The following is a 13252-nucleotide window of genomic DNA, read 5'->3' on the forward strand; positions in this document are numbered from 1 at the left end:
ACAGTCAGCCAGTTGTACCACTGAGGTTCTGTCTGGGCTGATTTTAAATGTTTTTTTTTTTTTTTTTTTTTTTTTTTAATCTGAATGCTTTATGCATCCATTGAGGGTTCGGGTTTTTTATCTGAGTGCTTAATGCATCCTTGCAAAACATATCGAATCAGAAAGTTTATTTGAGACAGTATGACTCTTATCCTCTCATCTTAATCTTCTTATCTTTGTCATTACAGCAGTTACCAGTGTGGACGGCAGGAACAGGCCTTCTACTGTTTTATTATCTGTTGTATCAACGGTTCTGACAAGTTCAAGTCAGTCCAGCCCAGACTGACAAGCTATGGCATCACCATGGCAACCAGTCTGACAGAAGAAATGCAAAGAGTGAAGGAAGTCATGGAACAATGAGTCCAATGGAAAGTTTAGTGTGAAGTGAAGGGCACTGCTGGGACTACAAACACTGAATACACACAAACACTCAACAGGAAAAGAGCCGCCAGAGCCCCACCCACCCAGCCAGCCAGTCACAGTGCTCCAACTGGTCCCTCAGGGGGGCTCTGGCACTTCCTGCAAGCCAGCAAACAGTAAATACAGCCATCAACAGAACTGGGAGCCAGTCCCTGAGGACAGACATTTAGCCTCCAAAATATACCAAAAGACCATGAAGGAGTAGCTAACCCTAACCCAACTCATACCCTAAGCCTAAGGAGAGACATGTAACCTCTAAAAATGATCAAAAGACCATGAAGGAGTACCTGACCCAAACCCCAACCCCTAACTAGGGCTGGGAATCTCAGGGTACCTTACAATATGATAAGTAATACATGGCTCATGATAACGACAATATCTCAAAATGGCGATACTGCAATAATTAATACACTGCTCTTAATAACCTACGATATATCCGTGTGTTTAAAGGGGTGAAACAAATAACAAACTAAATAAATAAATGTCATAGTTTATATTTTGCAGCATAGTTGAACCAGAGTAAAAATAGCAATAGAGTAAAAACAAAGACACTCAGTTCAACAGAACTGGAAACAGGCTGTTTTTAAGAGACTGACAAACAGGGACATTATTTTAAACATGATATCTGGACACGTAAATATACACGCCACTTTTAATTAGTGTATAAATTTACGCATTATAAGCTGCATGTTCATGCCGTTATTGACCCTCTGTCCAACCTGAACCGACGCACTGAGGGGTGGGGGGCTAGGCTTATGTGAACTGGACACTGACATACCATCAAATAGCGAAAGGTGGAAAATATGGATGTATAGAATAAAAACTGGCATGACATACAAGGCCGTTTCATGAGCTCAGTCTCATTTTAAACTCATTCAGAAAACATCTCCTTTCTGTTCAGTGTGTGTGTTTGTGGTGGCGCCCATGTATCATATTTTGGTGCCAGTTCATACATACTGTCCAGTCCTTCTCCATCTTTGTCCCATCCACACTAGAAAAGCCAAAGTCTGTCCACACTTTGGATTGAAACGATGCAAACAGTGCATCTGTCACTTTTGGTTTTTCTTCTTTAGCGACTTTGGCTCAATTTCCAGCCACTCGCATAAGGACCGCCCCCTGGAGAACATGTAAACCGGTGACTCCACTCACTAAGGAGGAACCATGAAAGAAGTTTATAGCGGATGTATTTGAATAATATATTTTTTAAAAACGATACATGGCGAAAGCGCATCGATAATCCATCATAAGGTTAAATATCGCAGTATTTCAGCATATTGATGTTTGATCCCAGCTCTAACCCTAACAATAGCCCTAACCCTGGGTTGGATGCAAGGTTATTATCGTTAACGAAAACTAATGAAATGATGAAAACTAGAATTGAAAAAACATTTTTGTTAACTGAAATAAATAAAAACTACAATTAAAAGAAAAAACGATAACTAACTGAAACTGTATTCTGTGCTTACAAAACTAACAAAAAAGGATAAAAATTATGGATAAAATTCCCTTCATTTTCATCTTTGTCAATGTCGGATTGATACAAAATCGATTTATTTCCCTCAAGTAATTTTAGCTAGCAGCATCATATGATATTTAAGGGTCTGTCACTTGTGGTTTCCAGTCGTCTTCTGGTCCCCACTCTACCTGGAAGCATTGAGACTAAAGTTTGCGGAAAGCAGCAGAGTCCTGTCTGGGATTTATTTGAATACGACGGAGAAGAAGAGAAAAGATACGACAAAACTAAAACTAATACTAAACTAAAACTAAGCATTTAGAAAATAACAAAAACTAATAAAAACTGGCAAACCTGCTCTAAAAACGAATTAAAACTAACTGAATTAGAGAAAAAAACAGAACTAAATAAAACTAAACTATAATGAAAAATCCAAAACTATTAGAGCCTTGGTTGGATGCATCTCCTCACTAACCTTAATGAATCTCCAGTTACACTAACACAGTTCCTCCGTTTCCACCTCAACAACATTTTTTGCAGTTGTGAAGCAGAGTTTAGAGATCAACAAATCATAATCTAATTTAAAAAATGGAAAGCAACGTGGAAAATTAAACCAAGACCAAAACTTGGACAATAAGAGTCTAGTTTGTTCAATGGCCACAGTGGTCTTCATGGCAGTGGAGCAGGCTGGAATAAAAGGGAAGCACACACACATTTATCAGCGGGGGGGTGGCAACCAACTCCATTCCTGATACACACTACTGGACATTTCCATTACGTCATAATGCGCACACACATACACAACTGTTTTTTCCAGAGACGACGGCTGGATCGTCAGGTCCATGTTTCCTTTCCATCCAGACCCTTACAGATCCCAACTAGGAGGTATTTATCAACACAGCAGTACTTCGACTTCATTCAGTAAAATGACAAATCCATTCACAGAATCTCTTTCACTTTCTCTGGTATTAAACCCCCACATAGTAGCCATTTCCAGCTCCATAAGATTCACCAGAACTCTGCAGACTAAACTGGACTCATTAGGGTAGTCCATATGGCGTTGTCTGTTTGCTGCTTCTCCTTACCAAAGCAACAAGTTTTGAACTTTTTTAAACTTCTTGACTACTGAGACCACCTGGTGAGAAAAGATAAATCACTCCATGGTTCATGTTTTTATCTTTTTGACACCAGCTGTCTCTCTGGTTGTCCTGGTCGTTTCTGCCTGTTAGCCGCCTGCTACTCAGCAGTCAGCTACCTCCCATGGTTTGGCTGCTGCGAGCGCTAGCTGCTACGGCCATAGTGTTAGCCTTGCTGCCTGTTTCCCACCCTCCCTCCATCAAAAGCCTTCCTCGATACGGTCCTGTCGGGTTGGGCTGTTGGGACACTCCACTCCGCCGTGCGACTCTCCTCCCACCTGGCTGCATGTCTGTTGGCTGTGGCTATGTCTGGATCGGTGGTGCGTTCGATGTCTGGATCGGTGGTGCGTTCGATGTTTGGATCGGTGGTGTGTTCGATGTTCAACTACTCCATCTCACAAATGATGGAGCTCAACACTTGCTCCATTCCCTCATGCATTTCCACCATAAAACAACAGGGGCTCCTACGCAGACCACAGTATGTCCACAGGGGTCTGCATAGATACTTTTTTTTTTAAACAGTCAGCCTACCAGCTCTGACTCTGCCCCTTCCCTCCGGTCCGCAGGACGCTCCATTGCAGCTCGCTGGCGTCATCAGAGCGCAGCTGCTGTTGGGACTAGAGTCAGAAACAGACTGCTCCACTCCAGGGTGGATGGAAAATGCGGAGCAGATCCCAGTCAGCACAGTGGATTCCAGCCTGCTCTGACCACTTCAGAGGACCTCTGCCAAGTCCAGTTTAAAAGTATAGCTTTTGAATGTGCAGTCCCTCACCAACAAAGCCTCTCTGATTCATGAACATATTCTGCAGAAGGATGTTGATGTGCTGTGCCTTACCAAGACCTGGCACCAACCTGGGGCTTTCTCCTCCTTAAATGAAGCCTGTCCCTGTGGTTAGGTGGAGGCCTAGCGTGATGACCTGAAGCTGACACCTTGGTCTCTACCTGAGGTGTCATCATTTGAATTCCTGGCATTTTCATACAAACCTCTTTCTCAAATCAACATCCTTCTGATCTACCACCCACCTAAACCTCACCCAGCCTTCATCACTGACATACATGATCTCCTCACCCTACTTGGTTCCTCATCCTCCAGTAACCTCATACTTGGTGACGTGACTGTCCACATCGATAATCCCTCCTTCCCCTTGGCTGCTGACTTCACTCATTCACTGGACTGTTTTAACCCCTCCCAGCTTGTTGGCTCCCCCACTCACTCCAGGGGCCACACCTTGGACCTAGTCCTCTATGACATGGGTGTCTCCGATCACAGCATCATCTCTATGGAAGTACCCTGGTCTTCCCCCACTCATGGATGGAAGTACCCTGGTCTTCCCCCACTCACGGATGGAAGTACTCTGGTCTTCTCCCACTCACGGATGGAAGTACCCTGGTCTTCTCACACTCACGGATGAAAGTACCCTGGTCTTCTCCCACTCACAGATGGAAGTACCCTGGTCTTCTCCTACTCACAGACCCAAACACCTCATTCACTTCCGCATCACCAGAATCAACTCAGCAGACAAATATTCTGACCTTCAACTCCTGGCCTCCACCAACTTCCCCTCAGTCATTGATTTGGTGGATCACTATAACAACTCCCTTCGCTGTCTCCTGGATATCCACGCCCCCTTAAAAACAAGAACTGTTTCTTTCTCACACACAGTCCCCTGGTTCTGCAAAGATCTACGCAAGCTGAAAGCTACAGCCAGTAGAGAGAAGAACTATCAAACCTCTCCTAAAAAAACCCAATCTGGATCCTGGTTTCCTCTGGAACTACAAGCCCATCTCCCATCTGCCCTTCCTGTCCAAGGAGCTGGAAAAAGCTCAGCTTCAAAAGGTTTGGGTATCCCTAACCCTCTGTGATCATATATGGGTTAGGGTTACAGTACCCCTAACCCTCTAACTGTTTGCTCTGTTATCATATATGGGTAAGGGTACCCCTAACCCTCTAAATGTTTGCTCTATTATCATATATGGGTTAGGGTAAGGGTACCCCTAACCCTCTGTTTGCTCTGTGATCATATATGGGTTAGGGCAGTGGTTCTTAACCTTGTTGGAGGTACTGAACCCCACCAGTTTCATATGCGCATTCACCGAACCCTTCTTTAGTGATGGCCAAGCGGGGCGTGTCATCATGAATCATATGTAGGCCGTCAGGTCAAGCCGGTTTTCATTTCATCTCGCTCCAAACTTTCCGAACCACGCAATTTTGACATCAAAAAAAAGATAATTGCATGTAGTGTATCAAAAAAAAGTTCTCGTTGTACTCCTTCAGTATTTTTGTGATCATTGTTTTATTGCGGCACTAGCTCGGCTTTAGCGTAATATAATTTCTCCATACGCAACGGTGCGTCAGTCGTCACATGATTGTAACTGACCAGTGCGGTGACCGAAAAATGTAAACAAATGCTACACATGGCTGCCTCCATGGTTAACAGGAAGTAGCAAAAGTCATAACAATGATGTGGAAAATACTCAAATAATTCATCGTCAGATGAGTGGAAGAGATTATAAACACTTCCAGATGTGTTGTAGTGCTATAAGCAACAACAATACACCGCGTATATTGGATGTCAATCAGAGAAAGAGTCTCCGAAGTCGTTTGTTTACATACACGGACCTAGACTGACACACACACCTGACTAATGAGTCGAGTGTGTGTCTTGACCTCCACCGAACCCCTGAGACTGACTCACCGAACTCCTAGGGTTCGATCGAACCCAGGTTAAGAACCACTGGGTTAGGGTAAGGGTATCCCTACCCCTCTGTGATCATATATGGGTTAGGGTACCCCTAGCCCTCTGTGATCATATATGGGTTAGGGTTAGGTTAAGGGTACCCCTACCCCTCTGTGATCATATATAGCCCATATATGGACCTTTTTTCTCTCCAGTGAATGGGATGTAATCCTCTCGGTCCTTGTACTCCATGGCTTCTTTCTCCAGGTATTTGAGGAGGCGTTCACGGTCAAATGGCCCCGTTGCCACCTTCACTGTCTGGTCCTTCTGACGCAGGCCCGCTGGAAGAAGGGCATTCTGGGAAAACAGGCAGAGGGCATGTATCAGACCAGAACAACATTTCAATAGGTTTACTGTGGACAACTGCAACCGCCACTGGAGACAAAAGCAGTGTCTGTTTTAATCAAAATATTTAAGTGTTATAATGAACGCAGCAATAATCTGGTGATACTTTCCATGGAAACTATACATATTCACATTAACATAATAATAATTAATATTTCCCATGTTTGCTGACAGTTTCCTGTTCACTGTGTGTAGTTTGTCTCCTTAGTTATTATATTAAATATTTGTTATATTCCGATATAACAGAGTTATTACATTAGAATTTAGTCCCACTCCACTCAAAAACAAGTATCCTTTATTCTGTGTTCACCGTTATCTCTAACTGTGCAAAGTTTGTTTGTATATATATATATTTTTTTTTTACATTCACTATCTTGAAGGCTGAAGTTCCTCATGAAATGTTTGAATCTAATAGTTGGGACTTTTAGGGAAGCAGGAAGCATCTGGTGCTTAGGAGACACTTATACTCCAGAAGCTAACATAACCACATAGGTTAGCCTAATCTTAACCCATCTTCACAGATTCCCATTCAGTGATGTCAATGGAATCCAGTGAAAAACCTCTGAACCTGCAGAGGTTGGTCCATACTTCAGAGGTTGACTGCAAATAAACACACTGTCTCTTGGCTGAACTGTTCCATCTTTAAATCATACTTTCATTTATTTTCCCAGTTTTGAAGAACTATGAGGTGTGATTAGAACATAAATAAATCCACCCACACTGGCAAAATAACGGGCCTTTAAACCCCGCCTTCTTTAGAATAATTGACCTTTAAACCCCACCTTCTTTACAATAACTGACCTAATCCTATCACATGACATCTGTATAAAACTGTGTGTAAAAAAGTGTCTTCTTTGATACTGATGTCGTGCATTTCCCAGAACATCTAGTGTCTGAACAGAACACCCTCCCCAATCCTCCGACCCCAGCTGAACTCTCACCTCAGGGTCCATCTCCTCCAGAGCCGTCTCCAGCTGTTTGAGCTCCTCTGCCGACAGTTTGTTGAGGATTTCATCTTCGTCCAGATCCTTGTATTTGTCCAGGTCCTTCTTGTAAGACAAGGCCATGGTGTCGACTAGAGGTGTGTACTGGCAAGAATCTGGTGATACGATACAAATCACAATACTAGGATCACGATATGATATATCACGATATATCATGATACTGTTAAAAAGGGAATTTTTTGTTTATTTCTTTTTTTTTTCTTAATTGTTATTTCCTTGAAGAATTGAATTACAGCAGAAATCTGCACAAATACTAAACACATTTTTATTTGATCCCAACAGGATCTAATGTTATATCACAAAATGTTCCTGTGTTCAAACTGAAATTCTGTTTTACAGACATTACAGTTTAAGATCCTGTTCAAATGTTCATATTCTATTAGTTCAGAACTAACATCTGAACAGTATTTTAGTTCAATCCCAACAAAGGAACTAACATTATTGAATAAAAGAGTGTTAAAGAATAATAAATAAAATATAAACAAAAAGGAAAAAAAAACAAAAATGAACCTCCACAATATCTGCATTTGAATAAATACCTAAAAATATTGATACAGTACTTTTTAATATTGATACAGTATCGTGAAATGAAATATTGTGATATATTGCACAACTGATATTTTCTTACACCCCTAGTGTCCACTGTAGCTTCTTTAGCAGCAGACCAGTCACAACACTGGTGTCCAGGCTCCAAACCAGGGTCAGGGTCCAGGTCCAGGTCCGGGTTAGGGTTAGGCCTACACACACAAACACATATTTACGGTGAGTGATGGGGCAGAAACTTCCTCTTCATTAGATGGATGCCAGGATAATATCCCAGTGTGTGTGCAAACATGGTTGGTCTAATCATTGGGAACAGTCCCAGTGTGTGTGCAGATGTGGTTGGTCTAATCATTGGGAACAGTCCCAGTGTGTGTGCAGATGTGGTTGGTCTAATCATTGGGAACAGTCCCAGTGTGTGTGCAGATGTGGTTGGTCTAATCATTGGGAACAGTCCCAGTGTGTGTGCGGATGTGGTTGGTCTAATCATTGGGAACAGTCCCAGTGTGTGTGCAGATGTGGTTGGTCTAATCATTGGGAACAGTCCCAGTGTGTGTGCGGATGTGGTTGGTCTAATCATTGGGAACAGTCCCAGTGTGTGTGCAGATGTGGTTGGTCTAATCATTGGGAACAGTCCCAGTGTGTGTGCAGATGTGGTTGGTCTAATCATTGGGAACAGTCCCAGTGTGTGTGCAGATGTGGTTGGTCTAATCATTGGGAACAGTCCCAGTGTGTGTGCAGATGTGGTTGGTCTAATCATTGGGAACAGTCCCAGTGTGTGTGCAGATGTGGTTGGTCTAATCATTGGGAACAGTCCCAGTGTGTGTGCAGATGTGGTTGGTCTAATCATTGGGAACAGTCCCAGCTGGAGCAGAGGACAGCCTTGGAGTGATGCAACACACACACGCAACAACACAGGAGCGGTCTCAGGCTCAAAGTCACCTGATAACTCCCATGAGGAACAGTAAAAACGGAGCCCAAACCCAGATCTGAGTTCACACTGAACTATGAGCTGCTTCAAATCAAATTAATGAGGGTGGAACTAAAACATTTTACATGAAGAGTGGAAACCCTAACCCTAACCCTAACCCAAACCCAATGAAAGCCTTTTGGAAAGTCTGTCCTCATCCAAACCAACCACAGTTAGTCCTGACAGACACTAGAAAAACAACAGAAACACTGAGAGAACCCTGTTAGAACCATCACAAGAGTTCAACTAATGAGGCCTGGATCAGAGAAGGGTTAGGGTTAGGATTAGGGTCAGGGTCAGCTCGAGTTAGCCAGTGTTAGCTCCTACTGATACAGACTCTGATCCGCCACAGGTTCACAGTGAACCGTTCATATTTGGGTCAACAGGGCCTTACTTTAGCATGTTGCTAACAGGGTCTCACTTTAGCATGTTGCTAACAGGGTCTCACTTTAGCATGTTGGTAACACAGTAAATTAATTTGGGGATGAAGTTAAAGCTCATCGTTATTGTTAGAATTCACAGCAATAAAAATGAAAGGAACCACACAAGCTTCACTTCACAAAATACACCAAACCCAGAACTCAACCAGACCAACCAGCAACCGCACACTATTGATTATTAACTATTGATTCAGTGCAGTAGTCTGCATCCCAACACATGTTTGAACCAGGGCATGTGTGCACCTGTTCAGGCCTGGTCTGTAATACCCTGGGTCCACACAGGTGGGGTAACAGTGATATTTAATGCCCTGGGTCCACACAGGTGGGGTAACAGTGGTCTTTAATGTCCAGGGTCCACACAGGTGGGTTCACAGTGGTATGTTTGGACAAAGTGCACAAAGTCGTCCCAAATGGTTGACTCTACAACAGCATCAACATGTGAAGGCTCGACATGTTTTTAAATCAGAAAGTTTAAAGGTTATTATGTGTGTCTTTTAAAATCATTTTCCAACTCAAACAAACATGTTTTAGTATCACTTTAGATACAAAAAAACCAGTGGGTTTGCTGATGCAGTAGTCCTGCCTTTGTCTGCTGTGGAGAAGAAAATAAAAGGTGTAAAATACATGAGTGTACAGAGTGTGAATATTTCAACAGTAGTTGCTTTTTTCTCTCATCACATGTGCATGTGCGTTCAGTCTTCAACAGTGGCTCAGATCAAACCATGGGAACCCACTCCCACATCAGTCTGACACCAACTAACCCTAACCCTAGATAGAATTTATTGACAGTAGTCAGGTGCCAGAAGATGCTGGTTGGATACAAGGATATTTGTGTTCTATTTGATCTGTGTTGAAGGAGCTGGAGGTTTAGTCATTTACAGCCAAGGAGGAAGTGGAGCTTGGTTCTGGGAGCCCACATGTGCACCCATGGACTGAAAGACTATAGTTAGAAGTGACCCAGCTCTGCTATACCACAGGGACCAGTCTGCAAATACATCCAACCTACTCTGATTCACTGTGTGTGTTCATCCTGCTGATGATCACACACTGAAGCACTGAGAAGGATGAAGAGCAGAGCATATGGAAAAAAAACAGAGGAGCAGAGCATATGGAAAAAAAAGAGAAGAGCAGAACATATGGAAAAATAAAGGGACGAGCAGAACATATGGAAAAAAAGAGAAGAGCAGAACATGGAAAAAAGAGAAGAGCAGAGCATATGGGAAAAAAAATCAGAAGAGCAGAGCATATGGAAAAAAACAGAAAAGCAGAGCATATGGAAAAAAAAAACAAAAACAAAAACAGAAGAGCAGAGCATATGGAAAAAACAGAAGAGCAGAGCAGGACCATGTGGACTTACTCACAGACTGATGGGAACGTGACCCTACCCCTAAACCCCTAACCCCAAACCAAATAAAAACTCTTACAGATAGAAAACTACTGACATTTGTGTTCTTTCAGTTCTCTGATAGGTTTTTACTCCCAGTTGGTGAACAGTCAAACAGGAAATGGGTGTGTCTCACATTATGTGTACTACACACACACACACACACACACACACACACATTACGTAATGAAAACACATTTCAAGGAGTGCCCCACTTTGCAAGGAAGCAAAGCCTTGGAAGAAATGACATGGAAACAAAACAGGTTTGAAGAACCTCTGGAAAAACTACTGACAGTCATTCACTCTGAGGTGGAGTCAAACTTGAGTTAAACTAGCATCAAACTAGAGTCAGACTACAGTCCAACTAGAGTTCAACTAGAGTCCAACTAGAGTCTAACTAGAATTAAACTAGAGTCCAACTAGAGTCCAACTAGAGTCAGACTAGAGTCAGACTAGAGCCAGCCTAGAGTCCAACTAGAGTCAGGCTAGAGTCTGACTAGAGTCCGACAAGAGCCAGACTAAAGTCCGACTAGAGCCAGACTAGAGTCCAACTAGAGTCAGGTTTCACTCATTTAAAGGCATGAAGGTTAAATGAACCCTCTCTGAAGCACCATCTGAAAACCGGGAGGACATGACGAACTATCAGCAGACCTGGTCCACCTACTGGACCTGGTCAACCTACTGGACCTGGTAAACAGGTTTTCCAGTAGAACTCTATGGTGGTTCCAGCAGATGTCCGTCCTCCTTAGGACAGGGGCCACACCCTTCCATTGGACTGAGTCCTGGCAGATAAACTAAGCCTAACCTTTGTTAACACATACCAAAAACCCTTAATAAAACTCTTAGGCTGCACATACTTTCATTATTCACTTAACTCCGCCCATCCATGCTGAAGCTCCACCCTTTTCAGTTCTGGACTCTCATGAGTCATACCAGCAAAACAATGTCTTCACACACTCAAACTATTGTCCTCCACAAACAGGCAAAACATTACTGAAGAGCAGCAGTGTTTACCACAGCCGAACCCGAACAGAACCACAGTCGAACCCACAGATGGCTCACACAGCAGAAAACACCAGATGTCAGAATAAATATCAGATCTCCAGCCGATCCTGTCCTACAGAGTCCATGGAGTCCTGATCCAACTGTAGTTCTAGGCCACATAAACCCAAACACCTGGAGCAGGTTCTGTTTGGGACTGCAGAAACTATACCCACATACTTTAATGACCAACGGAACCGCGTTAGCCCAGTGGTTGTGGACCTGTTTATGATTATTGTTTACAGGCTAATGTCCCATTCCTTCAGGTTCTGTCAACTGTGTGAGAGCGAACACAGTGAACCCCGTCCAGACAAACCCGGGTCAGGGTTCGGGTTAGGGACATTTAAGAGCTGAAATAAGCCATGGTGAGTCGGAGCAGTTAGCTTACAGGCTAACGTTTGCGAATGATTCAAGGCGCTAGCATTAGCTGCACGACCGGAAGTGAGAGTCAGTGAAACTATTAACACTTTTAACACTTTAAACGGAACAACAGACGGGGCTCTGAAAGAGCCAACCAGTATGAACTCTTACCTGAGAACAAAGTGAGTCCAATCGGTCCAAGGGTTCGAGTTCTTCCCAGTGACTCCGGTTGTGGATTTCTTCCTCAGCCCAAGGGCGGTGACACAGGAAGAGAGAAAGACGCATTGAGTGATTGACGTCTGATTCAGCCAATAGAAAGAGAGCTCGTCTTCCGTAAGCCAATGGCATGGTTGGGCTTACCTTCTTCATGTACAATGGCCAATCAAATGACACTTTTCACGAGGAACATCAGTAAAGCCTTGGACAGATCAAATGGTTACTATTTCCATCTCAATAAAGTAGAATATCATCAAAATTTTGATTTCTTTTTTTCAGTAATTCAATTCAAAAAGTCAAACATCTTCATAGATTCATCACACACACACACTGATACGTTTCAAGTGTTTGTTCCTTTTCATTTGGATGATTGTAACTGACAGCTAATGAAAACCCATAATTTAGTATATCAGAAAATTAGAATATGACTTAAACCCACTAAAAAGCATTTTCAAAACAAATGTTTTAGACGACTGAAAAGTATGAACATGTGAGCACTCAATACTGGGGCGGGGCTTCCTGTGCACAAATTACTGCAGCAATGGGGTGTGGCATGGAGTCCATCAGTGACCACTGAGTGTGACCAGTGATGGTGACCTGTGATAGTGACTACTGATAGTGACCACTGATAGTGACCAGTGAAAGTGTCCAGTGATAGTGACCACTGATAGTGACCAGTGTTAGGGACCACTGATAGTGACCTGTGATAGTGTACAGTGATAGTGACCACTGGTAGTGACCTGTGATAGTCACCACTGATAGTGACCAGTGATGGTGACCACTGATAGTGACCAGTGATAGTATCCAGTGATCAGTGATAGTGACCAGTAATAGTGACCAGTGACACTCACCATTGATAGTGACCAGTGAGTGTCCAGTGATAGTGACCAGTGATAGTGACCTGTGAGTGTCCACTGATAGTGACCAGTGAGTGTCCAGTGATAGGGACCACTGATAGTGACCAGTGTTAGTGACCTGTGATAGTGATCAGTGATAGTGACCAGTGCAACCAGTTTCATCTTGTAGGTCTTTTTTCTCTCACTGCGTCTTTTCCAAATGATTTTAAACCTTTTCAGAGTCTTTGGTTCCTTCAACTTTCACTCCTGATCAGTAAAATCACTGACAGTACAGTTTTTATCGTGCATGTTTTCACAGCCATATTTGAA

General features: G+C 43.0%; 1 protein-coding gene across 1 annotated transcript in view; it reads right to left on the reverse strand.

Annotated features, from left to right (window-relative positions):
* tmod2 (tropomodulin 2) overlaps positions 1-12159 on the reverse strand; it is a 22491-nt gene extending 10332 nt beyond the window's left edge. The window contains exons 1-4 of the mRNA XM_030130933.1: positions 12042-12159; positions 7764-7872; positions 7073-7230; positions 5927-6083 (exon numbers count right to left, since the gene is read on the reverse strand). Coding sequence (XP_029986793.1) covers positions 5927-6083; positions 7073-7198 — 283 coding nt within the window. The 5' untranslated portion in view covers positions 7199-7230; positions 7764-7872; positions 12042-12159. The remainder of the gene's footprint in view (positions 1-5926; positions 6084-7072; positions 7231-7763; positions 7873-12041) is intronic.
* Between the last annotated feature and the right edge of the window lie 1093 nt (positions 12160-13252).

The sequence above is a fragment of the Sphaeramia orbicularis genome, chromosome 3 (genome assembly GCF_902148855.1).
Source record: "Sphaeramia orbicularis chromosome 3, fSphaOr1.1, whole genome shotgun sequence".
Classification (NCBI taxonomy): Eukaryota; Metazoa; Chordata; class Actinopteri; order Kurtiformes; family Apogonidae; genus Sphaeramia; species Sphaeramia orbicularis.